Genomic DNA, 26,605 nt, shown 5'->3' with positions numbered 1-26,605 from the left:
TCGGTCCTTCAGTTCGTTTTCTGACATGAAATGGCTTCGGGGTACTTGGTGGCCTATAGGTAGTACCTTCTTAAGTTGACAACGTTCCATGCTCGGGGTACTTGTTTTCCTTCTAGGGTTCCGAGCTCGTATGCTCCCCCACTGAGTGCTTTCTTTACTCTGTAGGGACCTTCCCAGTTCGGTCCAAGTTTCCCTACGCCGGGTTCGGGCACCATGACCTTACGGAGAACCAGGTCGCCGACGCAGAAGTTCCTCTTTTTTACTCGCGCGTTATAATACCGAACTACCTTTTGTTGGTAGGCCACAGTTCGGATGTGTGCGAGGTCTCTCACTTCGTCCAGTAGGTCGAGGTTGGTGCGTAACTCGCCCTCGTTTGTTTGTTCGTCGTACGCTTCTAGTCGCAACGTAGGTACTTCGATTTCCACCGGGATTACTGCCTCGGTGCCGTATGTGAGGTTAAAGGGGGTCTCACCTGTGGCGGTTTTTTCCGTGGTTCGGTGTGCCCATAGAACACTTGGTAGTTCGTCTGCCCACAAACCTTTGGCTCGGTCCAATTGCGCTTTCAGTCCGCGGAGGATGGCTCTATTCATTACTTCTGTTTGGCCATTTACCTGTGGGTGTGCGACCGATGTGAAGTTCTGACTAATTCCCATACTTTGGCACCATTCTTGGAACTTGATATCTTCGAACTGTTTGCCGTTGTCGAAGATCAGTACCCGAGGTAGCCCGAAGCGACATACAATGTTCTTCCAAAAGAAGTTTTGTATGTTTCGGGCTGTAACTATTGCCAGGGGTTCAGCTTCTATCCACTTTGTGAAATAATCTACTGCCACTACTAGGAATTTTCTTCCGCCTGTCGCTGGTGGGAATGGCCCCAGGAGGTCGATCCCCCATTGGGCGAAGGGCCATGGGCTGGTGAGGTATTTGAGGTCGGCAGCGGGCTGATGGTGGATGCTGGCGTGCTTCTGACACTTGTCGCATTTTCTGACGAGCTCGATTGCCTCTGTCTTCATCGTTGGCCAATAGTATCCTTGTCGAAGTGCCTTTTGGGCGAGGGCTCTGCCCCCCAGGTGTCCGCCACACAAGCCTTCATGGATGTCGCGGAGTACCAGCTCGGCTTCAGCTGGGCGCAAGCATCGCAGATAGGGGAGCGTGTAGGATCGTCGGTACAACCGTTCGTCTATCATGACGTATTTGGCTGCCTGGCGCTGCACCCTCTTGGCTGCGTTGCGGTCCGCGGGGAGGGTTCCGTCTAACAGGAAGCTCGCGAGTGGGTCGATCCAGCTCAGCTCTGCTTTGGTGACGGGAGCGACCTCTTCTGCCCCACCGAGAATGCTGGGTCAAGGTAAGTCCTCTACGTACACGGTTCTCCTGGCGTTGTGGCTCGTGCTAGCCAGTCGGGACAGGGTGTCGGCCTCAGCGTTCTCTGACCTCGGGATTTGCTTGATGAAGTGTGACTGGAAGTTGAGCAAAGCTTCCTTTACTTTTGCCAAGTACGCAATCATAGTGAGCTCGCGTGCTTCGTACTCGCCTGTAACTTGGTTGACCACGAGCTGGGAATCACTGCAGATAACCATGTGCTTTGCTCCGACCTCGTGCGCTAGGTTTAGCCCGGCAATCAGTGCCTCGTACTCCGCCTCGTTGTTGGATGCCGCGAACTCAAAGCGTAGTGCGTATTCCAGTTTTGTTCCGCTCGGGCCGCGTAGCACTATTCCAGCCCCGCTGCCTTGTTGGTTCGAGGAGCCATCTACGTGAAGGATCCAGGGCTCCTCCTCCCAGTTCGCGCTTGGTCTAACCAGGAGGGATGCCACACTGGCTGCTACTTCACGGGGTTCGGACTCGTTTGGCTTGGGAGCTCCGAGTTCGCCCGAACTGGGGATCTCGGGCTCGACCGGCTCAGGGGCTTCGAGGCTAAACGTGCATTCTGCGATAAAATCTGCCAAGGCTTGGGCCTTGATGGCAGTTCTTGGCTTGTACTGGAGATCGTACTCGCTGAGTTCAATGGCCCACTTCGTCAGCCGGCCGGAAACCTCGGGTTTGAGTAAAACTTGTCTCAGAGGTTTGTCGGTCAGGACGATGACGGTGTGAGCCTGGAAGTACGAGCGGAGTTTCCGTGTTGCTACCACCAGGGCATACGCTAGCTTTTCTATCTGCGGGTACCTTGTCTCTGCTCCCTACAAGATTTTACTAACATAATATATGGGTCGTTGGACCCGGTCTGCCTCCTTTACTAGTACCGAACTGACCACCTCGTCGCTAGCCGAGAGGTACAGTTCTAAGACTTCGCCTTCCTCGGGCCGAGCTAAGGTTGGCACACTGGCGAGGTAGCCTTTTAGCTCGTCAAACGCGAGTTGACAGTCTTGGGTCCATTCGAACCCTTTGCCTTTGATTGCTTTGAAGAAGGGTAGGCAGCGATCTGCCGACTTGGACATGAAGCGGCTTAGAGCGGCTATGCGGCCGTTTAGCCTTTGGACTTCTTTTATTTTCCGAGGTGGTCTCATATCTAGGATGGCTTTTATTTTGTCTGGGTTGGCCTCGATGCCGCGTCGATTGACAACGTAGTCCAGGAGCTTGCCCGAGGTGATGCCAAAGACACATTTGTTGGGGTTCAATTTCATGTTATACTGACGCAGGATTTGGAAGACAGAATCTAAGTCTTGTATTAATTCTTGTGAAAACTGTGTTTTGACGACCATGTCGTCTACATAGCACTCTATCTTTGTGCCGATCAGGGGCCGAAACAGCCTATTTACAAGTCTTTGGAAGGTCGCCCCGGCGTTTTTTAACCCGAAGGGCATGACCTTGTAACAGTATAGATCGAACTCGGTTATGAAGCTGGTTTTTTCCTCGTCGGATTGGTCCATGCGGATTTGGTTGTAGCCTGAGTAGGCATCCAGGAAGCTTAGCAATTCATGTCCCGAGGTCGCGTCCACTAGGCGATCGATCCTAGGAAGGGGGAAGCAGTCTTTCGGGCAAGCTCGGTTCAGGTCGGTGTAGTCGACACACATGCGCCACTTGCCGTTCGCCTTTTTCACCAGCACAGGGTTGGCCACCCAGCTCGGGTAATGGACTTCCCTTATGAAGTCTGCCGCAAGGAGCTTTTCGACTTCCTCGTCGACCGCTTTCCAGCGCTCCGGGGCTAAGTTCCGTTTCTTCTGTCTAACGGGTCTGACTAAAGGGTCAGTGTTAAGTTTGTGAGTTATAAGACTAGGGTCAATACCGGGCATATCGGCCACGGACCAGCAAAAATATCTAAATTTTGGAGTAAAAAACTTACCAGTTTGGTCCGTAGGGGTTCTTTGACAGAAGCACCAATCTGGAGTGCGCGAGCTGGGTCCGTAGGTGAGGTCGGGATCGCGACTGTTTCTTCTGTTGGCGAGGCTCGTTCTTCGCCTTGCTCCATAGGCCGCTCCAGATCGAGGTCGCCGGCCGGCTTGGACTTGCCCTTTAGTGCGGCAACGTAGCACTTGCGGGACTCGAGCTGGTCGCCCCGCACTACCCCCACACCGAAGTCCGTAGGGAACTTCATGGCCAAATAGTAGGTGGAGACCACCGCCCGCAGGATATGCGTGATTGGCCATCCTATTATGGCATTGTATGGGGAGGGGGTCGCGACCACCAGGAAGTCGTGGTTGAGTCTAACCGCGCAAGGCCACGTGCCGACTTCCACGGGCACCGTTATTTTTCCAAGGGGCCTGACTTCCTCCCCGCTGAAGCCCACCAGGGGAGTGCTTGCAGGTTTTAGTTCGCTCCTTGGCAGCTGTAGCCGATCAAACGCCGACTTGAAGAGGATGTCCGCCGAGCTGCCTGAATCTACGAGCACGCGCCTAACCTCGAAGTCGCTGATCCTGAGTTTAATGACGAGTGCGTCGTCATGAGGGTAGCGAACTCCCCGCGCATCGTCTTCTGTGAAGAGGATCGGCTCCTCGGTCTTCGGCCTTTTCGGGGGGTTCCGCTCCTCGAGGACCGCTTCGCGAACTGAGGTCCGGGCTGCCGCTGATGTGCATCCCGCCACCACCGAACCTCCCACAATTACATGGATGGTTCCCCGAACTGGCCTTTCTGCCGGAGGCTGTCGCTGCATCGGTTCGGCAGGCCTGCTGCTAGTCTCGGGGGCGTCCTTTAAGTGTTCGCCCGGCTGATCCGCTTTATTGCTATTATTGTTGTGCTGTACAAAGTTTCTTAAGTATCCGCGACGGATGAGCCCCTCTATCTCGTCTCGGAGGTTATTGCACTGCTCGGTACTGTGACCGTGGTCCCTATGAAAACTACAATAAAGATTCTTGTTTCTTTCGTTCGGATTTCCCTTTAGGCGAGGTGGCCATTTCACGTATGGGGCGTCCTTGATCGTCATTAGGATCTCGGTCTGCCTCGTGTTCAGGGGCGTGTAATCCGTCCGAACTGGCAGGGGAGCTCGGAACGACTGATTCGGTTTTGGGTCCCGGGCCGGGTTTCTTCGGTCGGCCGAGCTAGAGGGCTCGCCGTCCCTCTTTCTTTTCTCGTTTCCGCCCTCGGTTCGCTGGTTGATTTCCTCCTCCGTTCTCATGAACTTGTCCGCGAGCTTGAGGAACTCGGCCACGGTCGCGGGCTGGTTGGCTACCATGTGTCATTTGAACTCCTTGTGCGTCACCCCTCTTTTTGCTGCGGCGAGCTGCACCGCGGGGTCTAACCGCGGTATCTGTAAGCATGCCTCATTGAATCGCTTGATGTAGCCCCGTATGGGTTCTCCTTCCCTCTGGACTACCCCGAAGATGCTTTCCTCTGCTCTGGGGCACCGTTTGCTGGTGACAAAGTGTGCAGTGAAGACCTGCACGAACTGAGCCCAACACTTTATCGATCCGGGGGCCAGGTTCCTGTACCAAGTGCGGGCTACCCCCTTGAGGGTGGTGGTGAAGGCCACGCACATGCATGATTCGCTGGCTCTGGCGAGGTGCATTTGGGACTGGAAAGCGTCCACGTGGTCATTGGGGTCGAAGGACCCGTCGTACTTGTCTAGGGGCGGGAGCTTGAAATCTCTGGGCAAGGGGACTGCTAGGAGTTCTGAGGCGAGGGGGGAAGGAACTGAGAGAATCGGGGCGACTCCTACCTCGTCCGAGCTCGTCTTGCCTTTGCCTCTGAGCTCAGATAGGACGCGGGTGGCGGTTCGTCGACCTCGACGGCGCCTTCGCTGCTGAGTGGGCCTTCTACTGGCACTGCTGGCCTCCGTGTTGCCGAGCTCGATGGGCCCGGAGTGCTGGTAGTCCGCTGCTGCCAGTGCGCCGAATCGGTTTTCCACCAGTGGGGACTCCGGTTTGGAGACCCGAGGTGCCGACCTCACAGGCGAGGTTCCCGATCCGCCTGCGAGCCGCGAGACGGGGATGACTTTTCTTTCTCTCCGGCCTGGGGACGAGGCCTGGCTGTTTGGGGGATTCTGGGGCCTAGAGGCCTTTCCTTGGTGGAGGCGCCCATCCTGCGGAGAGGCCTTGACTGGCTTCGGGGCAGGGTGGCGAGGTGGAAGTAGTGGTTGGTTCGGTGTCAGTTGGGGGAACTGCTGTTGATAGTGGTATTGGGAGAGGTTGTGCAACACTTGGTGCTGGTGAAGCTGGTGTTGCTGGAACTGCTGCATCTGGGCTTGCATTGCCCGCATGCACTGCATTAAGTCGTCCAACCGATTTTGGCTAGCTGCCAGGGGGACGGCGGTTGGTTCAGTGAAGGTAGTCTCAATGGGAAGAGGGAAGGGGATGTTTGCGGAAGGTAGGCTTACAGGCGCCACTGCTTGTGGCGTAGTTAGATTGGGGATTCCATCCACCGAGAGGGGGATGGTGAACTGCCCAACACACACCACGGGAACTTGGGGCTGTTCCCCGGTGGTGTTTGTCTCTGTACCGCGTCCGGTGTTGCTGGATGAGGCCATGAGTATTTTCTCAGAGAAGAAGAAAAGGGTATGAAAGTTTTGGAGGGAGGCCTTTTGAAGCGTTCCCACAGACGGCGCCAATTGATGGTGCACAATCTGGCCGGTCTTAGCTGTCGATGATCTTGCCTCTGAACTGAGTAACAGGGACCTGAAACGGAAGGAGAAGAGAAGCTCCGGGGAGAACCCGGCGTAAGGGCTCCGAAGCTCAAGTTAGAATCCTTCAAAGGCAAGATAAACCAGATAGCGCGAAAGTTAGCATCCCTCGTTCCTGGGGGGTAGAAGCCTTTTAAAACCACCTCGCGCACTCACTTCCAGGCTTCCGTCAGGTCGGGCATGATTACTTCTGAACTCCTGCCAGTTCGGATGTCATTTCCTCTGGCCGGACAGAACCGCCACTGTTCCTTTTGTCGGAGCCGTCTCTGCGGCTAGTGACGACGGTTGCAGGTGGCGGTAGCAGGAAGCCGTTTGAAATGCAGCTGTCAGGCGTCAGATCCCAAATCAGTCAGGTACGTTGCCCTTGGATACGGACGTCTTTGGTGTCGGGTACGTTTGGTTGGCCTGGTGTTTCGAAAGTGAAGTGTTGGAGTGGCGAGCGAGGTGTCTTGAGTTCGATTTGGAGTGTTCCGAGCTGCCATGGGCCAGCTCGGGTCAGCTTTGTGAGGCTTGGGGCCCAGTATAGTTCGTGCTCCTTGCAGGGAGCTCGGGTTCTCAGTAGGGAGCTCGCTCTTAATAGGGAGCTCGGACTCTCAGTAGGGAGCTTGCTCTTAATAGGGAGCTCGGATTTTAGGGAGCTCGGGTTCTTACTTAGGGAGCTCGGACCCTTAACAGGGAGCTCGCTCTTAACAGGGAGCTCGGGCTCTTAGTAGGGAGTTCGGACTTAGGGAGCTCGGGTTCTTACTTAGGGAGCTCAGACCCTTAACAGGGAGCTCGCTCTTAACAAGGAGCTCGGACTAAGTACAGCGGTCTGGAGTTCGGGCTCGGTAGTGAGCTTGGACTTGCTTCCGATGTTTGCTTTGGGCGCTCTACTGTCCCGAGCTGCTTGCCTTTGCCACGTGTCGGGCGATCGCGAGGTCGGGCCAAATTTCCCTTCATCAGAAGGTATGCCGGCTGAAGAAATCTCTTTATGGACTAAAACAGTCCCCTAGAGCATGGTTTGAGAGATTAAGAACAACACTTGTTAACTTTGGTTATGTGCAGACACAGTCCGATCATACTCTTTTTGTGAAGAGGAGTGGACCTCTGGCAGCATACCCCATTGTGTATGTAGATGATATTGTAGTGACTGGTAATGATGTTTCAAGAATTCATGATCTAAAATCTTTTCTCCATACAGAGTTTGAGATTAAAGATTTGGGGGAATTGAGATACTTTCTTGGCATAGAAGTGGCTCGGTCCAAGGATGGGATTCTTATCTCCCAAAGGAAGTATGTTCTTGACTTGCTCTCTGAAACTGGAAAGATGGGTGCTAGACCAATTGCTACTCCTATTGATATGAGTCATAAACTCTCAGCCTCAGAAAGGACATTGTTAGAAGACAAAGGAATCTTTCAGAGACTTCTTGGGAAACTTTTGTACCTATGCATGACTCGGCCAGATATTGCATATGCAGTCAGTTGCATTAGCCAATTCATGCATGCTCCCCGAGACACTCATATGGTAGCAGCAGAGAGAATCCTATGTTATTTGAAGGGCTCCCCAGGAAAGGGTATTTTGTTTGCCAAGCATGGTCATATGAAACTTGAAACCTGATGCTGACTGGGTCGGAAACATTGATGACAAAAGATCTACTTCTGGGTATTGCAGCTTGGTGGCTGGTAATGTGGTTTCTTGGAGAAGCAAGAAACAATCGGTTGTTGCTCGGTCTTCTGCTGAAGCAGAATACAAGGCCATGGCACATGGAGTTTTTGAATTATTATGGCTAAAATCTTTGATGGAAGAACTTGGAGTTGACTATGACAAGCCAATGATGTTGTACTGTAATAATCAGGCTGCCATCAACATTGCTCACAACCCAGTGCAACATGATAGAACCAAGTATAATGAAGTTGATCGACACTTCATTAGGGAAAGGGTCTCTTCGGGTGAAGTGTGTCTTCCTTTCATCACATCTGAAGGACAGTTGGCAAATTTGCTCACCAAAGGCATTCCCAAGGCAAAACTTCAGCATGATACCAGCAAGCTTGGCATGATTGACATCTATGCTCAGCTTGAGGGGGAGTGTAGAGAAGATGGGTCGAATGGCCCATAGGTTGTTTATTCTTTCTTGTTATTTATGTTTTTCTGTAATGGGCCTTATTCTGGGCCCATCCTGTCTATATTAAGTTCTTTGTAAATTCTTGCCCAACTAAGGGCCTCCTTGTAATTATTCAAATATATCTTAATAAAATAGTGTTAGGGTGCTGAGAGAGAGTAGGCTCGAAACTCTCATTCTCAGACCCTCATTGCCGAACTCTCAGCTCTCCTCTCTTTAGTTTTCTTCAGCCCCCAAATCTGATCTACTAATCATTTCAAACTCAGGGAGCACCAGAACCCATGAGATGTTATTAAACTATTATATTTATAGTTTGATTAAATTAACACCCCCCCAGTAGACACCCGAGTCCCATAGGATGATACCCCCCCCTGAATCCCAAGTCCTAGTCAAAATCCACAGGTGAAGATAAAGATGAAAATGCCATGAATTTTGAAATTGGTTCTCTTTTGAAATTGGAAATTGAATATAAGGACGGGAATAGTTCCTAAGAGTAGAATTACCCACCCAACAGTCTTCCCACAAATGAATTTTATACTCAAAACAAATATCATATCAAAAAAAAATATAAGGTTATCTTAGAGAGAGAGGAAGATGTTAGAACATAATATCAGGCTCTAAATCCTTTGGCCATCATGGGTCCACATGTTTCTCACCTGCACCAATCTCTCTATGTGGCAAGATTCAACCCATTAATCCTATGCATTGGTGAAAAAGATTTATTTCTTATGTAATTCTTTATTGGGGGGAGAAAAATAACAAACCAAAAGGCTATGACTCAATGCCAAAAGGGCAAGGCACAATCAGGTTCAGGGATTCAGGTTTGAGGTGGACAAACTATGCATGTGGCTAATCCAGAGGATCCTCGTATTGCATAGTCTGTATCCATGTCAGTCAGGTGTAATGACAACAAAACAACTTCAGATGCAGAAGGAGAAACTCAAACTAGGTAAGCTCAGCCATCATTATTCATCTATCCCATCATTTTGATCTGCCCTAATCCACATAATTGAAGCAGTAGCACAAATGATGCCCAGCCATTCTGCTGTAAGGGCATATATTTGTTTAATTGTTCAACTTAACTTTATTTGTCTAGGTAAAACCTAGGGACAAAGAAAGAAACTAAACACTAACCTAGGCTTTGCGATAATTACATCCTTAGGGGAGACAATGTAGTACAATGGTTCATCTCCAGCAGCCCACTGACCACCTGCATAACTGCTACCTACATTTCAAAAGCATAACCATTACGATTTTACACATGTAACAATGACTTCCAAATCATGAAATCAGGATTTATACAAGGATTAAATGCATATCATTTCAGTGACAATACTGAATCTAAAATACATGAATACCTGAGAAAGGAGAATGTGCAAGGGAATAATCCTTTGCCTTGTAATGCTCAAACCCATACACAGGTAAAGCATCTGTTGCAAGTTCATCATTTTTCCATGTGACTATGCGTACTTCAGGCCTCTGTGCAGTTCCCTGCCCAAAACAATTAGACATGTCAAAAGAGGATAAATATCAGGGTTTCTCCTTATATTATGAAAAACAATGTATATAATCATTTTTCACCAAATATGTGAAAATGGTATACAGGCAGCTTTAAACCAACATCGCTAGCATACAAATACATATTCTTATAGAAAAAGGCTGGACAAGATACAGCAAAAACAGTGAAGACCAACTGAGGTTGAGTGCACACATAACTATGGGGATGTGATCTTGAATGGATGAACATTAAAACAGAATCTGCTTTTATCACTGCCTTGAAAGGATAAGAAAATATTCTCAAAAAGAACATTTGTAAAAATATAAGCAGAGATGTGATCCACAGTAATTAAGAAATTGTATGCATTAGGATGCTCCAAGAAACAGGCAAGCCAGAATTCACCAATCACAACATCTAACCAGGTTTCCAATTCTATTTTCTCACCTTCTTTCTATGTCCTCTTCTTATTATAAACATGTAAGTCTTGCTAAGAGTTCTTCTTCCCAAGTATCAGGGATTGGAACTGTCAATCCTAACTCCCATCTTTCATTATCTTCTAATATTTTAAAACGCGGAGGCATGACGTGAGGTATTCCACTACCTAGAGGTGTGAGGCATAGTTCAGAATGTAAGAGGCGTAAGCCTCCCAAACACAAGGAGGTGCAAGCCTCCTTAAGAGGAGGGGGATGAGGAGGAAGGGGAGGATGAAGAAGAGGAAGGAGGATCTCATTTTTCTTTATTTTTAATAAAAATCTTTTATATTAAGAAAAATGAAGATGCATAGCACTAGTTGAAAGGGGGGAAGGTGGTGATGGAAGGGGTAAAGAAGGCCAAGGAGCTGACTATTCAAAAGCTAATTATTGAAGGAGACTCAAAACTGGTTATAGGATAGCTGCAAAAAGGAGAATAATAATCTTTGGAAATTTGCTAATGAGAAAAGAGAGTTGAGATTCAGCTTCAATGGGTGAAGAGAACAGCTAATTCTTTTGCAGATGCTCTGGCTAAACAAGGGGTGAGAAGGGAACATTTCTTTTCTTCTTGGGGAGGATTAAGAGATTTTATCTCTCCCCTTTGTTTCCCTTGTAACTTCTTTTCCTCTTTTTAATAAAGAGTTTCTGTTAATGATAAAAAAAGGAAAAAAAAAGCAACTTCCTTTTAGATTCAAACTCTAATAGAAAATAGAATTTTTTTTTTGTTAAAACTAGGACATGTTTATAATTCTCTAATAACTAAACCAACATGAACCAGACTTGACAGAAATACCTTACTACTTTGAGCAACACAGCCAACAGAGTCCACTGGTCAAGCCGTTGATCTTGACTCCATGACTTGTAGAACCCAAAAATTATGAAGCCTCCAGTTGGAGTGCTTCCATATTTCTGATTGAGCTGAAAATTGCATTATTTAAGCACTACAAGCATACTTTACTTCCATCAAGTTTCAGATAAAAAGACCAAGGTTTGACTTGTCACATAGTCACTTCTTTTCTGGTCAACAATGCATTCTGAAGGTCTGCCATTTGACCCCTTTTTATTTAGTTTCTTCCTTTGAGACTTGCTTATTATCTTCTTGTAACCCACTTACATCATAAATCAAAGGTTTGTATATTGTGATTCTCTCTTTTAAGATATAAAAAAAAGGCTATTTAAGAAAAATGGTCACAAATTGTTATCATGTATATTAGTGCACAAAACTAGTGGATCCTATGTCAAAAATGGAAATCGCGGGTTGCCAAATAAAGAACTGGCATGATGGAAAGCCAAGATTTTTTTTTTTTTTTTGAAAAAGGTATAGTAATTTTATTAGAAACAGAATATTACAAAGAGGCCCCAATAAAGAGCCAGAGGCCAGAATCCCAAAACTGCATTACAACTCTAATAAGCTTCTAGAACTCAGCTGGGCTCCAAGCACCCCAGTCTGGAGACCTTTTGCAGCTGCAGTCCAAGAGACTAGTTTATCAAAGGTACAGGAAATTAGATAATCTACATTCTTGATTTGTTTTGGAAAATTCTTCTGTTTCTTCCACCCATATGGTACTAATCACAGGTGCAGGAACAGACAACCACACACTTTTTGCCAACTTGGACAAGACTTGAAACTCCCAGCACCATAACAGGTCCAACACAGCATTCAGCATGACCCATGATAAGCCCAGGGAAGAAATGAAGTGCCCTCAGATTGCAGCAGAAACAGGGCAATGCAAAAATAAATGGTTGTTGTCCTCCTCCACTTGACCACACAGCACACACAACATATCCTGGATCTGAATCCCTCTTCTCACCAGATTCTTTTCTTTTTGGATAGACATTTATCCAACACTACAGCCCAAACCAAGGCATTTACCTTAGAAGGGGGAATCGAATTCCAGATTTTATCAGCAGGAATATCAGCTCAAGAAGCATCTGTTATATTCCTGGCAAAAGAATTAACTGAAAACAGCCAATCTGCATTCCAGTTCCAGGCCCAAGAGTCCTCTTCTAACAGATTCAGAGACTGGTTGGACAGCAACTCAAACAGCTCAGCCACTTGGTCAACTTCCCAGTCCATGTCTTCTAAAAGAAGGGCACCAGGAGAACTATTGCCTCTTACTTCACAGCAATCGGCCACCAATGCTGCCTGATTCTCTGCAAGTTGGAATAACTGGGGAAACAACTCTGCTAATAGCTTGTTACACCATTTATCCTAAGCCTCTACTGAGAAGTGGAAAATTTTCCATAATTTTCTTCCTTAGAGAGCACCTCAAGGAGGGAACATTACAAGTAGTTACCCAATCACCTTTGTCTGTATCATATTTGGCTGCTAATAAGTTCCTCCACCAACTTTCCCTTTCTTTTCCAAGTCTCCAGATCCACTTCCCAAAAGGAACTTATTGAAAAGATACACACAAGAAAGATAAATTATAGAATTTGATACCATCACATACTTAAACAAGTCTGATGACAGTTTGATTATGAATCAAGTCATTAATTAGTATGTACTACAGAACATAAACATTGGTTTCTAAGTATCTTTTAATCAGAAAATATTAAAGAAGATACCTGGCGTGATGGAAGAGTACTGTTAAAGTTTTTTTCACCATCCTCTTTCTCAGGAATAAAAGCTAGAACAACCAAAGCATCACCATATGGAGCAATTCCTGAAATGAAATAGTTGGTTTGAAAAGATCCCACAATATCCACATGCTTCATACTGGATACTGGTATGTGCCTTTGTACCCCATTGGCTCCTGTATATTGATTTGCTCTTATGGCAGCAATTTTTACTGATGTTCCCCAACCAATAACCAAAAGAGTATCATCCTAAATATGTTAAGATAATAATTAGTATGGATTTTAGCATGTAAAACATGTGAAAAACCTTTCACTAACCTGCCAAACTAAATGAGGAAGCAACAGCTCAGGACGTGGGCTTCCTCGTGGCCGCTCAATAAAAGTAATTCTCTGATTATTGGCTGTGTCATAAACTTTCACACCTGCATCATTGGCCCAAGCAATAAGACTTGTCCTCCACTTCACAGCATGTATTGGTCCTTCGCCAGAATGTAGAACCTAGAAAAGAGGATTTGTCATCATCAGAAATGTAACAAATTACTGAGGAATTTACATTCAATTTATCTCCAAAAATTAAGAAAACAAACCTGGTCACGGAAGCCTATCCATTTCTTTGTGTTTAGATAAAGATGTCCTGCTAGACCACCAGCGACAAACCTCTGTGATGATTTGCTTGAATAATCTGGGTCCAGAGCAATAGCCTTCATTGGGCGATGATACTCAAACTTCATTCTTTCATCTGTAAAAAGGCTGTTTATAACAACATTTCCATCATCAGAACAGCTTCCCACATATTCACCTTCTGTATCAAAGCTAAGATCATTGACGGTAGCAGTGTGAGCAGAGAATTCCTTAACCTATACAAAACAAACACAAAGAAGTCACTACAAAGCTTAAGCAGCATATGCATCCAAATACTAAGAAAAACAAAGATGAAATGATAGCATTCCATGTGGAACCAAGATTCCCTGGAAAATACAGCCACCAGCTTTGCTGAAGCTTGAACTGATCTGCAGTTTTAACTTCAGATGATCTGAAGACACAATTATGACATTTATCTGAATACCCAAAAGAGTGCTCTGTATGCACTTTTATTAGTCAAGTATCCAAAGCAAATAAAAGCAAGGCAAAAGTGTCGTTAGGCGAAGGAAAACCAAGAAAATTATGAAAATGCTTCGGGATATATACTTGTTAGGATTCATGGCTTGATATGTTCTGTGTATATTTCTTGGTAGTCACATTTTCAAGGCAAAAGTGTCATTAGGAGTCACTTTTCTATTTCGTAACCAAGTCCACTTAATATGTTCTGTGTGTGTATGTGTATATTTGAAAAAAGTAAGGTATTGTATTAAACCACGAAAAGAAAGAAGATATACAATCAGCCCCAATTCCCTGTACAATGAGAAAACTGTACTTAAGGAAACCCCAAAAACTGAAAACACAACCACTAAGCCTTTACGCATTTACAGATAAAACTATCCAAAAATAAACTCTTTGTCAAAAAAGGAAACTGTATGTCTAGATTTAAAAAGTGAGTGATTAGCCAGCAATTAATACAGCAGGCCCATAATATTTTTAAGAACTCCCTCCTTTGAAGTGTGATGCCCCTCGAAGATTCTCTGATTCTTTTCATGCCAAACTGCACAAAATACAGCTGCAGGAACAGTGTTCCAAGCAACTCTTCCAGCCTCACTCAGACCCTTTAGCCACCTTTACCCCGAACAATTCCAGAATTTTCCCCCAAATCCAATGGGTGAGCTCACGGTGGATCAACAGATGATTAGAGGTTTCTATGCTTTTATTGCAGAAAATACACCTTTCATCCTGCACTTGAATGCCCCCTCTAACTAGATTTTCTCTAGTCTGAATTCTGTCTAACACCGCTGACCACACAAAAAAAGACACTTTTGAATGGACATTCCTTATCCATATCTTCTTGTCCAGGAAAACAGAAAACTCATCCCTTGTCAGACTGTTATAGAAAGATTTGAAAGAGAAAATTCCTGAGTTTTCAAACCTCCATTTTCTTTTGTCCTCCAAAGCCCCATTCAATCTGACATTGTATAAAGTCTGCAGCAAACTTAGGAGAGAGTTTACCTCCCAATCATTCAGGTCCCTACGCAATTGAGGATTCTACACACTCCATTCTGCATTTCCAAATAATCTCGCTACTATTGCATTCTTGTCCACTGCTATTTCAAACAGATCAGAATATCTGTCCTTGAGAGGTCCATCTTCGCACCAAAAATCCTTCCAGAATAGAACTCTTTGACCATTCCCAACCTCATATTTTATACCTTGAACAAACTGTGATTCAATTTTTTGGATTGCCTACCAGATTGAGCAACCATATGAGGGTCTAGGGTTACCAGTCTCCCAATCTCTCGCTGCCGGCCCATACTTAGATGCAATTAACTCCTCCACAAGCTGTTCAGCTGATCATAAACCTCCAGAGCCATTTTCCTAGCATTGCAGTGTTGACTTCCCTTAAATTTCTAATGCCCAGACCTCCTTGAATTTTGGGTCTGCAGACAGACTTCCATTTCACCAGATGGCATTTATTTTCCTCCTTCCATCCTCTCCATAGAAAACCCCTCATCTTTTTCTCCAAGAGAGCAGCAGTTTTCACTGGTATTGGGAACACTGACATATAGTATACTGGCAGAGATGAGAGCACACTTTTAATCAAAGTGAATTTCCCGCCTTTAGACAGATACTTAGTCTTCCAGGATGCCAGCCACTTGTCCACTTTTTCTATAATAGAGTTCCAAATGCCCTTTGATCTGCAGTTATCACCCAATGGCAAACCCAGATATTTGGTAGGAAGTTTCCAACTTTGCAACCCCAATTCCCAGCCCACTCCTCCAAGTTTTCCACTGACCCAACAGCCAACAACTCAGTCTTTGAAGTGTTGATGTGAAGTCCAGTAATTACCTCAAACCATCTCGGAACTGCTTTTACCATTTCCAGCTGTTCCCAAGAAGCATCACCAAAAAACAATGTACCGTCTGCAAATTGTAGAAGGGGAACCTCTACTTGGTCATCTCCTGCTTTAAAGCCTTCTGACCACCCTCCCGAACATGCTCTCTCCATCATTTTAGAAAGGGCCTCAGTTACACAGATGAACAGAGACAGTGGGTCCCCCTGTCTTAATCCTCTTGAACTTCGAAATATCCCGCAGGAAACCCCATTCACCAACACTGAGAAAGATGGAGGGATATACATACTTTTATCCAATTCCTCCATCTCTCCTCGAAGTTCATCCTTTTTAGGATATAGTCCAAGAAATTCCAGTTTACATGGTCATATGCCTTCTCCATATCTACTTTACAAAGTAGGCTGGCCCTTCCATTTTTCTTTCTTGTGTCTATTAACTCATTTGCAATGAGCACCCCATCTACAATCAGCCTTCCCCCAACAAAAGCTCCCTGGGAATCCGAAGTCAGCATATTCATCACTTTTGCCATTCTATTTGCCAATAGTTTGGCTATAATTTTATATACACTTCCGACAAGACTGATAGGTCTGAAGTCGTTAAGTTTCACTGCTCCCTTCTTTTTAGGAATTAACAAGATGAAGGTGTGATTCAAACTCCTCTCTAATGCCCCTCTTTCATGAAATTCCTTTACTACCTCCAACAAGTCGTCTTTCACCACTTCCCAGCATTTTTTAAAAAAGGTAAGGGTGAACCCATCAGGTCCGGGGGCCTTATCTCCTTCCATCTCCTTAATCACCCCCCCAAACTTCATCCTCTGAGAAAGGCTTCTCTAACTCCTGAGCTTGAAACTGTTAAGGATTCAAAATGCAGCCCATCTAAACCAGGTCTCAACCGCCAGTCCTCTTTGTAAAGATTCTCATAGTACTTGGTAATGGTCTTCTTAATCTTCCTTTCCTCAATCTCTGCCCCTTGCACCTCTACCTTTTTTATTGTATTTTCCCTTCTTCTTGTGCTTGCCATTTTGTGAAAGAAACTTGTGTTTTTTTCCCCCTCTTTCAGCCATAAACATCTAGACCTCTTCCGCCATTTGATCTCCTCCTGGTAAGAGAGTTTGTCATACTCTCTTTTAGCTAACTCTCTTTTCTTCCTCTTCTCACTATCCATACCTCCAGCCTGTCCACCTCAAAAATTGTGTCTAAACATTTTTTGATAGATAACAATTGTGTCTAAACATTCCTTCCTGTTTTCAACCCCCTTGAGTGTTCCCATGTTCCAATCCTTGATCTTTGATTTAAACTCTTTCAATTTTTACTCATTCTGTGGCTTGCAGTTCCCTGAAAACCCATTCCTGCCCACCAGCCTGCCACTGCATCCACAAAACCCGGTTCCTCAAGCCAACAGTGTTTGAACCTAAACGGAGTAAGACCCCCCTTGATGTCTCCACAGTCCAGCAAGATATGTTCTGTGTATATTTCTTGGTAGCCACATTTTTGTGGCTTTATGATTCTATTATTAAAAAAATGAAAATGAAACTAGGTGGTCATATGTAGCTTTTATTTCAGGAATCAATTTCGAGTGTTTCTTTTGGGATTTTTCTTGTGAAAGTCTCAAGGCTTGAGTTTGTTTGCAAAGTCTTGGCTTTGGATCAAAACTCAAAAGTGCCAAGCACCCCATGGTATAAGCTAGCATAAACTGCCTAACCCTTCCATCTTTTGAGATACAAGTTATTGTCTTACAAATATCCCCAATAAAAATTGGTCCCTGTTTACCCCTTGTTTAGTTAATCCAATAGAAAGTATTTTGTCACTAACACTTCAATTAATGTATCAAATATCTTCATGGAGAATGACACACCATGCAGATTTTTGGGATAGGAATATATAAAATTTACAAACGTCAGGGGCATGCCTAATTTAAAGAAAAAATAATTAATTTCTAAGTACCTTAGACTCCAAAACATGCAAGTGTGATATCTAGAAACATAATTGTATGTTGAGCAATCATGAAAGTTGCATAAAAATTTCGTTGGGAATGTGCAATCTAGAAAACTAATTGTAGATTGAGAGTTTTGTTCTGGGAGGACCTTTGTGTTAGACAGTGTATGCCCTTAGCTCCAATCAGATTGATGTACAGATACATTTATTGTAAATGAATAAAAGTACATTATTGTTTCATGTTGATATTGGTAATGTTTCTGTGTAATTACCCCTTAAACTGGACACTTATGAGACTCGTGTTAGTTTATAATGTTCTCAGCCATTGGATAGCCTTTGGGAGTTTATCCTACCAAGGCTGGCACTGGTGTGCTGCCAAAGAAGTTGGGGTAGCTTGTCTCAATTGTTAGAGTTAGACCCGAAACGCATGCAGTGTGTGTTTGGATGAAACACTGAACTCGAACCATTTTCCAGTTATACCTTAGACCTTGGAGATTGATGGGCAAAACTGGAAAGTCACACATAACACCTAGACTTGATTATGGTACCACACTAGGTGTTAGATTGGGTTGTCTTTAATATGCCAATCAGTGAGACCCATCAAGGGTCAAAACCTGAGTATGTTGGGGCAGTTTAAGAAATCACTTGAGTGGGTGATCATAGTGATAGGATCGGCCCCTTTATCGGACAAAGTGAATGATAGGGCTTACATTCTCTCTAATGGAAACCTAAATTGTCAGCAGTGGATTTCAACTGTATTTGAGATTTGGTTTTCCAAAATATATTTATATGATATATATATATTAATGTTTTATGAAAAATGTTTGCAAAAGGTTTTAATTCCTGGGATCCATTCAAGTAGAGAGTGTGACACTGCGCCTTGCAGCCAAGGGAGAGGTCCTTCCCTGTCGGGCAGTGTTGTGATCATTATGGGCTGAGAGGTTAAGTGTAAGAGACCATTACAGGGCTGATTACCTAATGGACTTTATCTTACTTAAGATCCATTATCTTTGGATCTTCATAAGATGGCTAAATTCAATGATCATTTAAGTGTAAATGTTGGGCCCATATTGATCCCATAGTGATGTGCTTAGGGGTTCACTGCATTTAGTAGTGAATTTGGCCAAACATTTTCATAGAGGTTGGGCTGAACCCATGTGGACTTATGTGAGGTCAATGTGGGGTCCCACGCCATACAAATCATGGCTAAGAACACCCTTGGGTTGTGAGCCTTATACCTGATGGGCCTAAGGCCCATAATTAATATGATTAATTAAATTGGCACATGACAACTTAAGTTGGGCAAATCTAGGTATGGAGCACCTAATCTTATAAGAAGATAAGGTTTATCTCTAATTAAAGTCAGACATAATTTAGATCTGGATTATCTCTTAATTAGATTAGGAGATAGCTCCATAAGAGATTATAAAAGAGGAGGGGGCGAGGCTTATAATCCTCAGTTCGATCCAAGCAGTTTAATCTCAGTTTTGCTGAAAATTGTATTGTTGAATCAGCTTCACCTATACATTGTGCCATCTTCAATGGAGGCTAGTTTTATGACTGATTTGGGCATGAACTTCCACTTTGGGATCTGCATTTGTGGTATCCAGATCAGGTACAAATCCCCCTCTTTGTTTGGTTTCAAATCTGGTCTAGTTCAGTGCAAGACCAATCCTGAAAAATGCAGTTTTTCAAAACATAGGGAATTCGATACCCAGAAGGATTAGGAAATTTTTTAAATTTCGCCTGGCCATCTAGCATGATTGGGCCATCCATATGGTGAATCCTAACCCTTCCAACACTTTGGACAAGTGAGCAACTACTAAAGGTTCAATTTCCTGCACTTTATGCACTCTCCTGCTACAAATTTGAACCCATCTCCAAGTTTGTGAATTTCTCTGCATTAGGTTTAAATTGGGATCTTGGATTCAAAAGGGGCTTCAGGGAAGTAGAGTGTGAATCTCTGGTCCTTCTTTTGGCTAGACTTGAGTCTATCTTTTTGGATCAAAATGTGGAGGACAACAGGGTTTGGTCCATTTCTCCAAATGGTTTGTTCACTTGTGCTTCTTTTTTTAATTTCTTATTTCAGCCTTCTATCTTGGGGGTGAATTTCTCGGTGAAAGAAATTTGGAGTAATCCCTCCAAAAATGCAGGCTCTTTGTTGGGAAACCTTCCTTGGAAAGATTAACACCTATGATATGCTTTAGAAAGGAAGGCCAAATAAGTGTTTATCCCCTCACATGTGCTTTCTCTACAAAAACAATGGTGAAACCATTTCCCATATTTTTCTAACTTTGTCCTTTTGTACTTTGTACATGGGAGCACCTTTGTTCTCTTTTTGGGTGCAGGTGGACTCCTCCACAGGATGTAGTGGGTCTCTTTGATCCAAATTTCATGAGACAGCCAAAGAAAAAGGGGAAGAATTATGTGGAAAGCAGTAAGAGCAGCTATGTTATGGACTATTTGGGAAGAAAGGAATGGGAGGATTTTCAGTGAAAAGAGTAAAACAGATGTGGAGATCATTGACACAATTAAAATTAAAGTTGCACATTGGGTGAAGACCTTGGAGTATTTGCAAATTTTCTCAACAAATGACATTTTGAGAACCTAGAATGAAGTGGCATTATCGGCTCAAGTCAAGGAAAGAGTAACTATGGACTGGACACCCCTAGCAGCCAACTTTGTTAAACTCAACTTTGATGGAAGTTATATTGGCAATCAAGCTACAGCTGGATTGGGTGGAGTCTTCCGAGACACAGAAGGAAAGTGTTAGCTTTGTTTTCAGGACCCTTGGCAGATGGTAATGCTTTGACAGCTGAGCTACAAGGACTACTCCATGGTTTAAAATTTGCTAAGCAATTTGGTTTCCACAACTTGGAGGTAGAAGGGGACTCTCAGGTGGTCATTTCTTGGATAAAATGCAACTCTCAAATCCCATGGATCTATAGATATGCTTTTCAGGAAATAGAAAGCATAACAAGGGAGCTGAATGTTGTCTTTAAATAAGTAAGAAGAACAGCAAATGGGATGGTGAATGGTCTGGATAAACAAGGGACAGCTAGGCACTAAATGTTTTGGCAACATTATAAATTATATATCAGTCTGTGGGATGGAGAAATCTCCCCCATTATTGTAATACTTCAACTTGATTTTAATAAAATCTCCTTTTATTGATCAAAAAAATCATGAAGTTGCATAAAAACTTATAATTCTTACTTAGCACAGATGTAACACATGTGCAAAAGTCATATGAGCAAGCATGTCTTGGTTTAAAAAAGTAAACAAGATTTGTCATTTGATAATCAAATTAGGAAGTTGGATTTTATAACTTAGCACAGATGTAACACAAAAGCAGGTATGCATTTTAGACCTTCCCTGAGAAACTTGTTACTCATGCTTAGAGCCAAAGAGGCACCTAGAGATTCCACTAGCCTAGAAAATCTTCACAGGAGGTCATAGCCAAGAAATTGATGGTGTTGAGGTATTGATAAGGTCAATACTTCAAAATATCTTGGAATTTTGAATAGTAATGGTTGTAATCACATCATCTCTCTTGCAGTCCATGTTTAAGAGGTCAAAATTTCTTCATTTAACTTGATGTTGGTGTCTTGCGGCAAAAAAAAAAGAAAAAACTTGATGTTTGGTGTCTTTAGATAGGTTATTTAATTACCCATACAACAAGACCAAGTTCTTGTGAACCCAATGTGCCTTGGAAAGTTAACGCCATTTTAGTAATATGATGCAAATCTATGATGAGATTCTAAAGTTTCTGTTTTTGGGTATATCTTGAATTTGTCCTTTATTTGTATAGTTTTAGTAAAAATTAAAAGTGGTTATTGCTGATAGAAAAAATATTAAAATGGTTATTTGAAGTTGTTTTAGGAGTTAGACTCATATTTGGCTGTCACTATAGGTTATGTATGGGTTTGTATTACTATTAAAGCAATTAGGAGTTGTTTTTGGTAACTTCCTTATTCGGGATTGATTTCTTTCTTTGTTTGGTTGCAAGTGGACCCCCTCGCCAAATATACAAAGCTCATTTGCTTCTTCATCTGTTAGGAGGTCAAAGAAGAGGGATAAAGTTAAATAGAGATTTGTAAGAGCTGCTATTTGCTGGACAGTCTGGGAACGAAGGAACTTATGGATCTTTTTTGATAAGAAAAGAAGTAGAGATGCCATTATTGAAGCAATTACTATTAGAGTGGTACATTGAGTGAAATCTTTGAAGATCTTTGAGGATCTATCTACAGACATGTTGATTAGAAATTGGAAGGAAGTGGCTAATTCAGCCCCCCCTAAAAACTGTGGTTAATCCCCTTTAGTCACCACTAGCTAATGGATTCACTCAGTTGATGTTTGATGGAAGTAATAAAGGCAACCCAGGTCCATCATGCATTGGAGGAGTTTTCACAGATGAGGAAGAGAAAGTTATTGCTTTATTCTCATGCTCTGTCGGTGAAGGTGGTTCACTTAGAGCTGAGGTCTTGATGGCAATGGAAGGCATAAAAAGGGCTAAGGAACTTGTAAAGAGACTGGGCCGAATGGGCCCTAACAGACTCTTGTGTGAAATCCTTTTTTATCTTTTATTTTATGTTGATGGGCCTCACTTAATGGGCCTGTTATTTATTCTTGTTTTATTTTCTTTATGTAATTGCCAAGCTGGCCGCCCACTTAAGGGCATACTTGTCATCATTAATTTTTGGAGATTAATAAATAGGGTTAGGGTAGAAGGGTGGATTATTCGACTCCTTCTTCTCTTACCTCTTCTCTTCGACATACACAGCTCTTGCACTATTATTCAGCTCTGATTTGTTCTGTTAATCACTGTTTTTAAATCTGATATTAGAGAACTGATTTACATCTGAACTAGATATCAGAAAGCTAATTGTTGAAGGTGATTCAAAGTTGGTCATAGGATAATTGCAAAAGGAGAATGGATTATGGAATTTTGCTAATAGAAAAAGGAAGTTTAAGTGGCTGACCTAGGGCATGGAGATAAAATTGCAATAGGTGAAGAGAAGTGCTAATTCTTTTTCTAATGCACTTTCTAAACAAGGGGTGGGAAGGAATAGTTGGTTTTGGGCTTTGTTGTAATCTTGAGTTTTTCTTGTTGAGGAGGGTTAAGAGAGTTTACCTCTCCCCTTACTTTCTTGTATCTGTTTCCTTTTATTTCTTAATAAAAGTTTTGTTATTGATCAAAAAACAAGTTAATCATTTTAATCTTCATTGCCCTTACACATATTACTTCACATTGCTTGTTTATAAATAAGGGATTTATCAATCATTCATCAAAAAAAAAGGGATTTATCAAGTTGATAAAATAATTGATCAATTACTTCATTGCTCTCTACAATTTGTACTCAAAAACGTTAAACTTTCAAATGCCTCGGATCTATATTGCCTAACCAATGGGGCTCTCTCGATAAAACTAATAACACGACGCACATAACTTCTAACAAGATATAAAATCTTGGGCCTACGACTATTACATGAATCCAAGTTGATGCCCATGAATTATTTCCACGTTCAAAATCAACATAAAAAAAAAAAAGTCTTAACAGAACTCAAATTTTGTAATTACTCAAACAAGCATACTTTTTTATCTATAACCATTCTGCTCAGTTAACCGGACAAATTGGTTGTGAAAATGAAATAATGAATCGAAAAGGTGAAAGAATCGAATTGGGTATCAGAGAGAGGAGTATGAATTACCTGATTGCCCAGAAAATCAAGTATATGAACGGTGCCGTCATGGGTACCAAGAGCGATCATACGCTCAGCAACAGCAATACAAGAGGCGGCATCGTTTGAGAGAAGCGAAGGGATGCTCCCTCCCATTCTCTGGTACTTGAGCCTCGGCTCCTCCTCTTCTTCTTCTTCCTCCTCCTCTTCCTCCCCCTCCTCCTCGTCTTCATCCTCAGCTTCTTCTTCGTAGTCTTCCTCCTCTTCTTCCCTCTCATCATCCCCATCGATGCCGTTTTCTGCGAGATTCTGAGACATTCTGTATCTGCTTCCTTCTCCCCTCTACTGTTTATCTTCTTTCTTTGTTGCACATAGAGGAGGAGGAGGAGAGAAAGAATAATCGCACAAGGGATCTGATCTGTTGATTGATGTTTAGTTGGACTTGTCTTTTACTTCATTTTTTAACTTTTTGGAGAGAAGTCTGAGAAGATCATAGACCATAGACCATGGGTTTACTTGGAGTCTGGACTCTTTGGACTAGTATTTGGTTATGGAATTGGAATTGCTTGCTTGAGTTTCGACTTTCGAGAATCGAGTTTGTTTTTGGCCTTTATTAGCTCTTCATTAATGTTTGTTTATCATTTATTGACAACAAAACAAAGGTGATTTGTGATGGAAAATGAGAGGACAGCCGCCCATCCTCCCTTACCCTTACGCCTTAGTCTTTACCCAGATACCCACTTACCCGGTTACCCCGTTATCTATCTCTCCCTCTCATTTCCTTTTTTTATTTATTTATTACATTATATGCTTTTTTTTTTGGTTTGTTATGCTGATTTTTAAGTTTCAAATCATATTTTTTTAAAAAAGAAAGGGTGTGTATTTCCACCAAGAAAAAAGCTGAAAAAAGCATGAAAGAATAAGGATGAAATTTATATTTTTTGTACTTCTTTTCATGTTTGATATGATTTTTATGAGTTGGAAATGTAGTTAATTTCCTATTATTTTTAGGGCTGATCATAAAAACAGAGAGACCAAATCGAAAAAATCCGATTAACTGACCAATCAATTTGGTTTCGGTTTTTAATTTTGCAAAATTCCGGTTTTTCAGTTCTATTTGGTCAGCCTAAAAATGATCGATTGACCAAAATTATCAATTTATTTATTTATTTATTTATATATATATATAGAGACATTACATGCCACTCCTTATTCCATTACCTCCACCCTTCATTATCCTTAACTCTCTCTTAGAGGTGTAAAACGGGTTTGTACGAGCCGTGCCGCTCTCCCTTGGGATAACTTGGGGGATTGGTCCAGCACGGTCCAAGCCCATGTGGACCCATATCGTACCGTGTCTAGACCTGTTCATGGGCCGGGTGGCCCGATGGGCCGGTCCGGCCCGGCTCGACCCCCAAACGGGCTTGAATAGGCTTTTTGGTCCGTGGGCTTAACCTCAGGCCAAAAAGCCCGGCCCGCATAAAATTCGAGCTGGGCTCGGGCTTTGCCAAAATAGCCCGGCCTGAGCCCGGCCCGTTCCAACCTATAGTTAAACCTAAGTAAACCCGGCCCGACCTATAGTTAAACCTAAGTGAAAACCCTATGTGATGTCCATTTGAATAAATTTTTCGATTTGAGAAGGTTGTTGATTCACTTGTAGGCCCATTGTTTATTTAAATAGGGGAAAAAAACATCTGAATTAAAAATAGATAATTATTTGAATAGGGAAAAATTCGAATTTCTTTTATTAGGTCGGGCTTCGGGCTTTTTATCAGGGTCGGGCTCGGGCCCAATTTGTAGGCCCGTTGGTTGGGTCGGGCTCGGGCTCGGGCCTAACATTTTTTTGTTAATAAAGAGTCAAAGCCCGGCTCAAGCCCGGCCTGACCCGGCCCATAAATAGGACTAATCGTGTCATACCGCAGGTCAAGCGGGGCCGTGGACTGGGCCAAAGCTATTTATTTAAAAAAAAAACTTAAAATTTTAATTTTATATGAATTTTGATGTATACAATTACTTATATACAATAATTAAATAAATTAATATAATAAAATTAAAAACAATTATTTATTTTATTAATATATTATATATTATCATGCCGGGTCTGGCACAGCCCTCATGCCATTATGCGGGCCACAGGCAACAAGACCCAATCTCCTCACCCCTTCCCACCACTCCTATTAAGACAATCAGCAAGCTCTCACTCACTTTGCATTCCACTTATTCACGTATTAGGAAATCGAGTCCCACCTATTTACGTATATGGAATCCCATCCACCTATCACATTTGGAAACTAACCTAAATGGAAAGGAAATTTATGATTATTTTTGAATTTTAAAATCTTAAAAAATGGAAAATCGAATATAGCAATCGAAAGAGACTAACATGGATATAGGTGCGACTCGGGTTGGACTGAGTTAATATTTTACGGTTAGACCCATTACAATTTTGACAAAATCTCAACCCTAACAAGCCCAAGTTGCATTCTTATACATGGAACATGATGATGCGCATTTCGGCAGTTCCCCGTTGGCAGGTGACTCGGATGCTTGGCTGAATAATTCTTACTTAGAATGTGGCTAGGATGCCTAACTAAATGGTTCCTACCTGGAAGGTGGCTTTAGACGCCTAGCTGAATGGTGACAAATTGGAGAGGTGGCTCTGATGCCTAGCTAAATGGTGACGAGCTGAAGAGGTGGCTCTGATGCCTAACTGAATGGTGATGAGCTGGAGAGATGGCTCTGTTGCTTAACTGAATGGTGACGAGCTGGAGAGGCGGTTCTATTGCCTAACTGAATGATGACGAGCTGGAGAGGTGGCTCTGATGCCTAATTGAGTGGTGATGAGCTGGAAAGGTGGCTCAGTTGGCTAGCTGAATGGTGACGAGCTGGAGAGGTGGCTCTGTTGCCTAGTTGAATGGTGACGAGCTGGAGAGGTGGCTCTGATGCCTAACTGAGTGGTGACGAGGTAGAGAGGTGGCTCTGATGCCTAGCTAAATGGTGACGAGCTGAAGAGGTGGCTTTGATGCTTAACTGAATGGTGACAAGCTGGAGAGGTGGCTCTGATGCGACTTGCAAAGAAACAGTGTCAGAGTGCCCGGGTTTCTTTACCCAGGGTGGGCACTCCGATGCTTAAGTTAGCGAATCAAAGATTTTAAGATAGCTAAATGTGAGAAAGGTGAAGAGCTGTGAGAACTAAATTGCGCATCTACATGGGTTTCAGAGGCTGATGCCCTTATATAGTTGGGCTGCCGTGGGTATTGCGAAACACTCCCAGAATCTTCGGCCCACGACGTAGGGGTCCATTCCGCTTTGGAATGAGGATAACGTGCCAATTAATAAGGCTTACTGTTTCCCTCCGA

The 26,605-nt window shown here is 43.4% G+C and overlaps 1 protein-coding gene across 1 annotated transcript in view; it reads right to left on the bottom strand.

Moving 5' to 3' along the window:
* VPS41 (vacuolar protein sorting 41) overlaps positions 1-23,833 on the bottom strand; it is a 40,038-nt gene extending 16,205 nt beyond the window's left edge. Inside the window, exons 1-6 of the mRNA XM_010269046.3 lie at positions 23,277-23,833; positions 13,280-13,549; positions 13,011-13,190; positions 12,681-12,941; positions 9,503-9,635; positions 9,279-9,369 (exon numbers count right to left, since the gene is read on the bottom strand). Coding sequence (XP_010267348.1) covers positions 9,279-9,369; positions 9,503-9,635; positions 12,681-12,941; positions 13,011-13,190; positions 13,280-13,549; positions 23,277-23,564 — 1,223 coding nt within the window. The 5' untranslated portion in view covers positions 23,565-23,833. The remainder of the gene's footprint in view (positions 1-9,278; positions 9,370-9,502; positions 9,636-12,680; positions 12,942-13,010; positions 13,191-13,279; positions 13,550-23,276) is intronic.
* Between the last annotated feature and the right edge of the window lie 2,772 nt (positions 23,834-26,605).

The sequence above is a fragment of the Nelumbo nucifera genome, chromosome 6 (assembly GCF_055504915.1).
Source record: "Nelumbo nucifera cultivar China Antique chromosome 6, China Antique-T2T, whole genome shotgun sequence".
Lineage (NCBI taxonomy): Eukaryota > Viridiplantae > Streptophyta > Magnoliopsida > Proteales > Nelumbonaceae > Nelumbo > Nelumbo nucifera.
Note: the sequence above shows the minus strand (reverse complement) of the source record. Positions and strands in the feature narration are given on the sequence as shown.